The sequence below is a fragment of the Micromys minutus genome (genome assembly GCF_963924665.1).
Source record: "Micromys minutus genome assembly, chromosome: 32".
NCBI lineage: Eukaryota > Metazoa > Chordata > Mammalia > Rodentia > Muridae > Micromys > Micromys minutus.
In genome coordinates this window covers 14,266,433-14,277,117 of record NC_137967.1, presented here as the reverse complement: position 1 = coordinate 14,277,117, position 10,685 = coordinate 14,266,433, and the positions used below count along the sequence as shown (strand labels likewise).

The window sequence follows — 10,685 nt, the reverse complement described above, 5'->3', positions numbered from 1 at the left end:
CCAGTCCTGAGTGTGTGCGGACACTATAAGGGGAAACAGTGTTCATTTTAGCACACCAGAGACTTAGGGCTATTTTGTGTGACCGTCCGCTCCACTGACTGCCATACAGGTGGTCAAAGTTCACAAAGTAAAAATGGCAACAAACAACAGGGTGTAGCTCCAGACCCAAGGTATCTGATGCCCTCTAGCAGCCTCTGCAGGAACTGCATGTACTCTGTACACACACACACACACACACACACACACACACACACACACACACAAACACACACACAGGCATTGCCATTAAACAGCAAAACACTTGCTGTTCCTGCAGAGGACTGGAATTTGGTTCCCTGAACTCAAGCCCAACTCTCTCTGGTTCCTTCAGGCACTCATCCATGTGCACACACACACACACATAAAATAGTAAATCTTTAAAAACAAAGATTACCACTATGAGGCCCCTTCTAGGCCAGGGTACCCTGGCTTCTTGTCCAGCTGTCCTATAAACACACTGTGAATCTTTTCCGGTGACTTTTTATTAGTAGTTGCATCATGATTCAGGGTCCCAGGGTAGGGACCATCATATACCGAGGTCCCCCTTTTTTATCCGGGGAAGAGGTCAAAGAACAGAGGAGAGGTGGGCAGAGCCAGGTCAGATCTTCCCAGGAAATGTGCCTTCTGCTATGCGGTCATCCCAGGCTGAGACCTGTAAAAGACAACTGGTGTCACTCCCCCTGCGCCAACACAACGGACGTCTCGTTTCCCACTTTAACCACAAGTGCATGTGGCCAACAGGTGACCACAGGTGCCTCCTGTGACCACACTGTCCCGGAGAATCAAGTGACCCAAAAAGACAAAATCACTGCCCTGTATGACCTGACAGTCCACGGAAGGCAGGAAACACACAGGTAACTGTGACTGTCCTTGCAGAGAACCTGCGTTGGCTCCCAGCACTCACAGCGAGGAGGTAATGGCTACATGTAATCCAGAGCCAAGTGATCTGAAATCTTCTGCTCTCCTTGGATATCTGCATTCACAGGTACATACCCACACATAATACAACAATGTACGCGCATGCGCGCGCGCGCGCGCGTGTGTGTTGGTTTTTCTTATTTTTTTTAAAGATTTATTTATTTTATTTATATGAGTACACTGTGGCTGTCTTCAGACACACCAGAAGAGAACATCAGATCCATTACAGATGGTTGTGAGCCACCATGTGGTTGCTGGGATTTGAACTCAGGACCTCTGGAAGAGCAGTCAGTGCTCTTAACCACTGAGCCATCTCTCCAGCCTGTGTGTTGGTTTTTCAAGACAGGGTTTCTCTCTTAGACCTCTGCCTCCCGAGTGCTGAACACCACAACAGTATTTTTAAAGACTTACTTATGTGCTGGGCAATGGTAGTGTCTGAGTTTAATCCCAGCATTTAGCAGGCAGAGGCAGGTGGAGCTCTGTGAGTTCAAGGACAGCCTGGTCTACAGGCCAGATAAACCCTGTTTTGAAAACCACAATTAACACAGTTATGTTGCTTGTCAGAACAGATTAAAACAAACAAAAAACCCCTAGGTGTGCTGGATAGTTTTATGTCAATTTGACACAAGTTAAAGTCACCTGAGGGGAAGGAACCTTAATTAAGACAACACCTCCACAGCAGTTATAGTGCTGTATGTCTTTGCTCCCAGTACTCAGGAGACAAAGGCAGGAGGATCTCCCTGAGTTCTAGGCCAGTCTGTCTGGTCTGCATCAGCCGGAACTAAGACAAAAACCTTGTCTCGAAAACCAACCAACCAATCAAACAACAAAAAGAAAATGCCTCCATAAGATCTGGCTGTGAGGCCTTCTCTTAACTAGTGATAGCTGTGGGAGGGCCCAGCTCCCTGTGAGGCTGCCCCTGGCCTGGTCACCCTGGGTTCTATAAGAAAGCAGGCTCAACAAGCCCGAGCAAAGAGGCAGCAAGCAGCACCCATCCGTGGCCTCGGCATCAGCCTCCCCCAACCCAGGTTCCTGCCCTGCTTGAGTTCCTTTCCTGATCTGCCTTTGGTCGCGGTGTTTCATCACCGTAGCAGTAAGCCTATCCAAGACGCTAAGCGTTTATAGAGAACGAGGCTGGTCGATTACCCAGCACAGATGAATAACCAACCAGCTTGTATGGTCCAGTATCAAAAGATGCCACACAGAGGGATGTCAGTGTTCATCACAGATGCCGGTGGGAAGGCCCACATCAAACTATGAACATCCCCATGAATTAATATCATTTGGTGAACCTATCTAGTTGGAAGTGATCTGTCTTTATTACATTTATGAATGTGTGTGTGTGTGTGGTGTGTGTGAAAGAGAGAGACAAAGACAGGACAACTAGAGAAGCTGTTCTCCTTCTACCACGTGGGTCCTGGGGACCCAACTCAGGTCATCCGACTTGGCAGTTATCACTGAGCCCTTCTGAGCTCTCACATCTATCAGTGAGGTTGACTGCGCAGATAAAAGCATTGACAATGGAGCCTGAATCTCACCACAGGGACTAGACCAGCCTACACACCTCAACTCTGTCAGAAAACCCACTGGCCCACCACAAGCCAGCAGCAAGCTCTGTCATGTCTGCAGCAAGTACAGGGTACAAAGAGCACTTCTGTAGTGGGGGTGCACACAGGCCGTGTCCTCCCATGGCCGGTTTCATCTGCATCCCAGACTGACTTCATTGGTCACAGCTAACTCTTAGCTCATTAGTCACGGGGCTTTACCATCAAGGTTTTTATTTGGGGAGGGGGCGGGGGGATATGTGTCATTTTATTAAGAAAAGATCTCTCTACTTAGCCCTGGCTGTCATGAAACTCACTCTATAGACCATGCTGGCCTCAAACAGGGAGATCCATGTCTGCCTCCTAAGGTCTGTGTCACTACCCACAGCATAACTTGTTTTTTCTTTTTAAGATTTATTTATTTATTTATTATATATAAGTACACTGTACCTGTCTTCAGACACACCAGAAGAGGACATCAGATCCCATTACAAATGGTTGTGAGCCACCATGTGGTTGCTGGGATTTGAACTCAGGACCTCTAGAGGAGCAGCCAGTGCTCTTAACCACTGAGCCACCTCTCCAGCCCTAGGTTTTTATTTATCTGTTTTTATTCTTTAGTTAAGAGCTGGAGAGAGGGCTCAGTATTAAAGAGCTCTGGCTGTTTTCACAGCCAATTCCCAGCAGGGATATGGGCACAGATAACCATCTGTGACTCCATTTCTAGGGGATCTCCTGCCCTCTTCTGGTCCCTGAGGGCACTACATTCACATGGTCCACAGACATACAAACTGGCCAAACACCAACCACATAAAAATAAAAATAAATCTTTCCAAAAATTAGTCATTTAAATGGCCATGCAATGTATACCAAGGGAGCCGAAAGATGATCAGTGGTTAAGAACATTTGCTGTTTTTGCAGAGGATCCAGGTTTGATTCCAGCACCAAAACAGTGTTAACGCCATTCCCATGGGATGCAATGCATTTTTTGACCTTTATGGGCACTAGGCATCCAGTTGGTACATGTACATAATGCAGGCAAAACATTCATACCCAAAAATAAATTTTTAAAAATCTAAAACAAATGAAAAACCCAATCAAACAAACAAACCCCAAACCCCAGGACTTAGGAAGTAGAGACAAATGATGGGAGGTTAAAGGTCAGCTCCAGCGATCTGGCGAGTTTAAACATACACGGGGCTGTCTCAAGACACTAATGTCAACAAAAACTAGGATGAGGCGCAACTACCTCTGTTTGTTTTTAGGAAAGTAAATGTTTCCTATTAGGGAAAACAAAAGATGGCTGGACAAACTGACTCAAATGCTGAGTACAGGCACTGGCCTTTGCCCCGACAAACACAAGCACTGAGATTAGAAACATCTTAAACACTCACACGCACAGAGGTCTGGGGAGACGGCTCAGCACTTAAGAACGCTTGCTGTTCCGTATGCAGAGGACTGGAGTTCACTTCCCAGCACCCATGTCAAACTGCTTATAATGCCTGTAGGCTCAGCTCTTCTGGCCACCTCAGGAGCCTGCACTCACCCCAGCACACGCATACATAGAATTAAAAGTTAAGAACCTTAAATAACAACAAACTGGGGCTGGAGAGATGGCTCAGTGGTTAAGAGCACTGACTGCTCTACCAAAGGTCCTGAGTTCAAATCCCAGCAACCACATGGTGGCTCACAACCATCTGTAATGGGGTTTGATGCCCTCTCCTGGTGTGTCTGAAGATAGTGACAGTGTGCTCCCAGATATATAAAACAAATACACAACTCTTGAAAAAAAAACAAAAACAATATTTTCCAGACGGGGCTGGAAAGATGACTGGGTTAGGAGCACATTAAGAGCAGAGGTCATTCTTAGAACCCACAGCAGGAGACTCACTGTAACTCCACTCCCTCTGGCCTCCACAGGCACCACACTCAAATGCACACACCTCAACATATAACCATAAACTATTTTAAGAAGCAAAAACACAGTCAGGTGGTGATGGCACACACCTTTAACTCCAACACTCAAGAGGTAGGAGGATCTCTGAGTTCGAGGCCAGCCTGGTCTAAAGTGAGTTCCAGAACAGCCAGGGCCACACAGAGAAACCCTGTCTGGAAAACAAACAAACACCCACAGAAGCTGGAGACACAGAGATGGCTGAGAGTTCAGACATATAGGGTAAAATAAAGTACGACTTCGGGGGCTGGAGAGATGGCTCAGCAGTTAAGAGCACTGACTGCTCTTCCAGAGGTCCCGAGTTCAATTCCCAGCAACCACATGGTGGCTCACAACCATCTGTAATGGGATCCGATGCCCTCTTCTGGTGCGTCTGAGGACAGCGACAGTGTATGTACTCATATATAAAATAAATAAATAAATCTTAAAAAAAAAAAAAAGTAGGACTACAGTACTTTAAATATGGTCATCAAAAGAAATAAGATTAGAAGATTTATGTATTATTTAAAAATACAGCTTTGAAACTTCTGTAACATAGTTGGGGGAAGTATGTGGGGGAGGGGGAGCAAGCCCCAGTGGCAGCTAGGGATGTTGCCAAGTGGGTAGACTGCTTGCCTAGCAGGCAGAGCATGGGGTCCATCCGAGCACTGCTTCAGACGGTGTGGCCTGTGCCTGTCACCCCAGCCTGTCACCCCAGCTATCAAGAGGCTGAGGCAGAATCTCAGTAGTTCAAGGTCATTCTTGAGCACAGAGCAACTTTGAGGGCACTCTAAGCCACTTAAGACTCTGTCTGGCAACCACCACCCCAAGATCAAAGCAAATCACAGAGCAGAGTATCTAGGGGCTGAAGAAAAGACTCACCAATTAAGCATATCTGTTGCTCTTGCCGAGGACCTAGAGTCTGTTCCTAGTATCCACGTGGTGGTTCATAACCATATGTAACTCCAGTTACACACCAAAACCCTCTACTTACTGCCACAGGCACTAGCACATATATGGGTGCTACACACACACACACAAAACTTTAAAAAAAGGGTTGTCAAATAGCCCACCATGATCTGAGTGCTAGGTGTGCTAACATCACACCAAATTAAATATCACATTGATTCTAAGACACATGTTTTAGGTCGGTGGTGTCCCCCCTCCCCCACAGTGTTTTGAGACAGGGGTTCTCTGTATAGCACATGATGTCCTGGAACTAGCAATCTGGAGGAGCAATCAGTTTTTAACCACTGAGCCGTCTCCCTTGCCCTTATTCTCTACTTTAAAAACAAGGAAGATTTTGGCCAGGCAGTGGTGGTCTTTAATCTCAGCACTCAGGAGGCAGAGACAGGTGGATCTCTGAATTTGAGGTCAGCACAGTCTACACAGCTAGCTCCAGGACAGCCAGCACTACACACAGAGAAAAACCCTGTCCTATAAAAAAAATGTGGGATGAGGGATGGAGATGGTTCAGCAGTTAAGAGCACTGACTGCTCTTCCAGAGGTCCTGAGTTCAATTCCCAACAACCACATGGTGGCTCACAACCATCTGGAATGGGATCTGATGCCCTCTTCTGGTGTATCTGAAGACAGCTACAGTGTACTCATAAATAAAGAAAATAAATAAATCTCTAAAAAGAGGTTCTCTTTTTAATTATGTATGCATGTGTATCTATGTATGGGTAACTACACATGAGTACAGTGTCCTTGGATTTCACAAGAGGACATGGGTTATAGGCACTAGAGTTATGGGCAGTTGTTACAGATGTGGGTGCTGGGAACCGGACTTGGGTCATTATGAACAGGAAATGCTCTTAACCTCACTGGTGCTCTGTTCCCCCAGTTTATGTGCAATTTACACATGCTCATAGTGAAACGAGCCAGGATAGAGTCATATCTCTCTATCTCTGTCTGTCTCTCTCCCCTCTGGAGATAGGGTTTCGTTCTGTAACCCTGGCTGTCCTGGAACTAGCTCTGTGGACCAAGTTGGCTCTGAACTCACAGAGATCTGTCTGCATCTGCCTCCCAAGAGTGCTGAGATTTAAAGGCAAGGGCTACTACTGCCCAGCCCAAGTCTGTGTTTCTTCAGTGTGTGGGCAAGGAAGATCCAGGAGGGTGGTCCTAGGCTGAGGGCGCTACCTGAGGAAGTACCAGTGACACTCCATAGCTGGCCCGACCTTGGTCCCTGGAGATGAATTCTCACTAGTCCCCATCTTCTCTGCTAGGTTCCCACCTGAGCACCCCGAGGTCCCACTGGGAGGCACATACCCATGACACGGGGCAGAGGGACTTGTACACACGCCGGTACCACTCACACACGGAGACGTCACCCCGCTTCGCGGTCATCGCCTTCTCACAACGGTGGAAGTCTGTGAAGAACAGGGGTTCGGGGTCAACCCTAACAAGTGCATTTTTGAGGAAAATCCATAAATACCTTTTGCTTTGTGATCAGTTATGCATACGGAGGGAGTGCAAACTTACAAGTACACCAAAACGAGCTATATACCCCTGACCTAGGCAGTTAGATACAACATTCTGGAGCTAGGAACGATAGCAAAATATGAGGGGCATACACTGGAATTATGTAAGTCCAGACAGGGCTAAGGGAGGGGAAGGTGTTTCAGGAAGAAAGGACAGGGTACCAGTGGGTTTTTTTTTGTTGTTGTTGTTATTTCTTTTTCAAGGGGCCCCAAATGTGACCACCTTCAATTCGAGGTGTCCTGTCTCTAGCAAGGAGACAAGAAAGGGGACTGTGTTTAAGAGCTGACAGAAAGTAAGCCAAGAACAGGCTACTGGCAACATCTACTTTTATCCATGGATTGTGACTGCAGGAGACATGTCTGAATCAACGGTTTACGTGTTGTATTTACTCTTCTGTTGCGTGTATGCACACAGAGAATACGTATACATTTTTCTCTATAATTCTTAAAAAATACATATTGTTGAGACCAAAGTTTATGACCTTGACAGCTAGTTTGAGGGGTCTGGGCCCTCCAGAGGGTATGTCCAGAGGTCTGGAAACCAGGCTGGAATGCATAGGTCCCTGTTTCCCGACTTCCCTTATGAGGTAAGAGGTGCACGGGAGGCCCAGGCGAGACCCACCCCGGGACTATGCTCACCCAGGTAGTTCTGCCAGCAGTTCCTGGTCTGGTTCTGGTTTGGGAAGCGGCTGTCAAAGGGAGCAGTTTTGTAGTTCTTGATTTTAGTCTTGATGTCTTCAGCCATCCTGACTCCTGGAAGCAAACAGAGTGGGGACGTTGGCAACCATCTGGAGGTGCCTGGGCATGGGGATGTCAGACCAATGAGGCCCAGGGGAAGAAGCCCAGAGCAGACGAATGAGTTAAATGTGAATAAGCTATCACCTCCTCCTCAACAGACACGGAGAAATGAAGGGCAGGGAAAATCCACATATCCCAGGGCAGAAGCCACAGCAGGGTTGGACAGAGGTCTCCCTGGTAAAATGTGTACCATGTGCACAGCACATAATACATACCTACCCCATGTAAAAGGTATCACTACCTCTGTTGTCTACACAAGGGACAGGGTGTCTAAATGACTTCCCAAGGTCATACAGCAACCAGTGATGATACTTCATCCATCACCATCAAAAACACTACAAGGATTTTCTGGTGACACCAGAAGGTGTCACACACTCATCAGGGGTCCAATGAACTCAATTTTTTCTCAGAATATGCCCAAATGCGTGGCAGAATTGCCTAAGATGACTCCCCCACCACCCCCAAAAAAAAGCTCAAAGGATTTTTCAAGTACAATCGGAGGTACATGAGTAAAGATCTGTGACCCTTGCAACTAGCATGTGTCAGACATCTGTGATTTTCACAGCTGACAAAGTCCCATGTTACCAAATCTATTGAAGTTGCTGCTACATTCCTAATGGAAGTAAATATTGCAATTTGATTCGATTTGGGGTTAATAAAACCACCATGCAACTCCCCCTTAACCACTCAAACCCTTTTAGCTCCTTGAATTTTATTTACTACCCACAGTATGTCCAAGGAGATGACACAGTCAATATCACCAAACCTGAGAGAAACTGTCTCTATTCTACAACATCTGAGGGGCCTTGACGTCATGGAGGTGCGAAAGCCAGTGTGAATTGAAGTGGTCCAAAGAAGTGGGGTACTTGGGCGGTGGAACAGGTTCATTCGGGAGGAAGGGTGGGAATAGGGGATTAAGAATTTTGGACAGTATCTCGACTTTTGAGAGTTGACCAAAGATGCTGAGGGGAAAGGATCGAGTCTAGGCGTCACGCTTCGGCCTTTGGGTGGCCACGCCTGTGAGCCCACGGCTCAAAAAGCACCACAATATAACTTACTGGGTCTAAATCCTAACTGCCTTACAGACGCGGATAAGGAGCTTCACACTCCAGCCCCAGCGCTGTCAAAGGGGCTAATGGCAGGCCCTAGCTCGTAGGGCTGGAGAATGGAGTACTAGAGACTGAAGCGACCCAGCATCACGGAGAAAGGCCGCTATAATGGCCAGCTCCAGAAACCCCGGCCGGGGACACCCGGAAGTTTCTTTCCGACGTCAGGGAAGCCTCGGGACGCTTCTCTGCCACGGACAAGGTTCCCCCAGGATCCCGACCCTTTACACTCACCTAAAGACTGACCCGGAGCAGCGTTACTTCAATGTGACCCTTAGCAAAGACGCCAATGTCAGACAGGAAGAGGAATTCCGATTGGCCGGAAGCTGAGAGGAGTCGAACTGAGTCCTCCGAACTGCTAGAGTGGCCCCGGGAGGCGTGCCCAGGAGCCGCTCTGGCCACTCCCTCTTCTAAACTGGCCCGACCTCCTATTGAGCTAAATTCCTGTTTATTGTTGCTGGTCCTTCGGGAATTTGCTTTGTTCTTAAAAGGTTCCCGATGTTCAGTTATGGGTTATTGTCACCTGCCTGTCCTTTCCAGATGAAGAAGACAGCGTGAGACTGTCTGCAGAGTGGGAATGGGAAGATGTCCCAGATAATTTGTGTTTTGAGACAGGACTTTCTTTGCTATATAGCTCAGACCGACCTCGAACTTTTTGATCACAGATTCCGGAGTGCTAGGGTAACAAGTGTTTACCCTATGCCTTGATTCGAAAGTTATTTATGTTTGTTTATTTGGTTTTTCGAGGTAGGGTATCTTAGTTTGTGTTTTATTGCTGTGAAGAGACAACATGACCACGGCAACCCTTAAGAGGAAAACATTTAATTAAGAGCTGGTTTACAGTTTCATATTTTGCCTATTATCATCATAGTGGGGAGCAATGTGGTGAATTGCCCTGTCCCTCGAGGGTGGGTGTTTCAGCTGGAATCCTGAAGAAGTAGGCTCCAAAGGATGTGCTGGCAAAGCGAGTACCCGTTCCTTCATCCGTTGTCCTTACATAAACTTCCAGCAGAAGTTATGGCTCAGATTAAAGGTGTGCCTCAAGATCGGAATCAAAAACTAGTCATCCCATCTCAAGATCGGGATCAAAAGCCTGTGTTTTCCAGGCTTTTTTTTTTTTTTTTTTTTTTTTAAAGATTTATTCATTTTAGTCATATGAGTACACTGGTGCTATCTTCAGACATACCACAAGAGGGCATCAGATCCTACTACAGATGGTTGTGAGCCATCATGTGGTTGCTGGGAATTGAACTCAGTAAAGTAAGCTCAAGTGCCTGGAACAGGGACTTGAACTAAACCCTCAGATTAAAAGTCTGATGCTCTACCAATTGAGCTATCCAGGCCCAGATATCTTCCAGCCTTAAGGTCCAGATTAAAGGCATGTTGTCTTCCTGCCTCAAATCTGGTTCACAAGTGTGCCCTATGTTTCTGGATTGTAGTTCATTCCAGATATAGTCAAGTTGATAATCAAGGTAGCCATCCAGAAGTCCACACAGGGGTTCTCTGTGTAGCCCTAGAAACTACCTATCTGTCTGTCTGTCTGTCTGTCTACCTACCTACCTCTCTTTATCACATCTAAATCTATCTATCTATCTATCTTATCTATCTATCTATCTATCTGCCTGTCTATCTATCTATGGCTGTTCTAGAAATCACTCTGTAGACCATGCTGGCCTCAAATTTGAATTTATATTCACCTACCTCTGTCTTCCAAATGTTGGGATTGAAGGCCTGAACCACCACGGCCCAATGTTCACGTGTTGTGGGGCATCCACCAGAGAAGATTGCTCAAGCATGGGTTTAAATTAGTAGAAAGTTTTATTGGCTCTCCAGCAATTACCTTAGATGCTTGGGATCTTGGTGT

General features: G+C 46.7%; 1 protein-coding gene across 1 annotated transcript; it reads right to left on the bottom strand.

Moving 5' to 3' along the window:
* Positions 1-503: 503 nt before the first annotated feature.
* COX6B1 (cytochrome c oxidase subunit 6B1) lies at positions 504-9,157 on the bottom strand. Its single transcript, XM_080908911.1, has 4 exons — positions 9,056-9,157; positions 7,557-7,670; positions 6,706-6,806; positions 504-691 (listed from the first exon to the last, which is right to left on the bottom strand). The coding sequence occupies exons 2-4, from the start codon at positions 7,660-7,662 to the stop codon at positions 638-640; spliced, it is 261 nt and encodes an 86-aa protein (XP_080765037.1). The 5' UTR covers positions 7,663-7,670; positions 9,056-9,157; the 3' UTR covers positions 504-637.
* Positions 9,158-10,685: the final 1,528 nt, after the last annotated feature.

Excerpts from the sequence above, each read along its gene's own strand:
- COX6B1 (XM_080908911.1), bottom strand. The coding sequence starts at position 7,662 with ATGGCTGAAGACATCAAGACTAAAATCAAGAACTACAAAACTGCTCCC. Across the intron at positions 6,807-7,556 it reads CTGCTGGCAGAACTACCTGG|ACTTCCACCGTTGTGAGAAG; the intron begins GTGAGCATAGTC and ends TGTTCTTCACAG. Across the intron at positions 692-6,705 it reads CCCTCTGCCCCGTGTCATGG|GTCTCAGCCTGGGATGACCG; the intron begins GTATGTGCCTCC and ends TGTCTTTTACAG.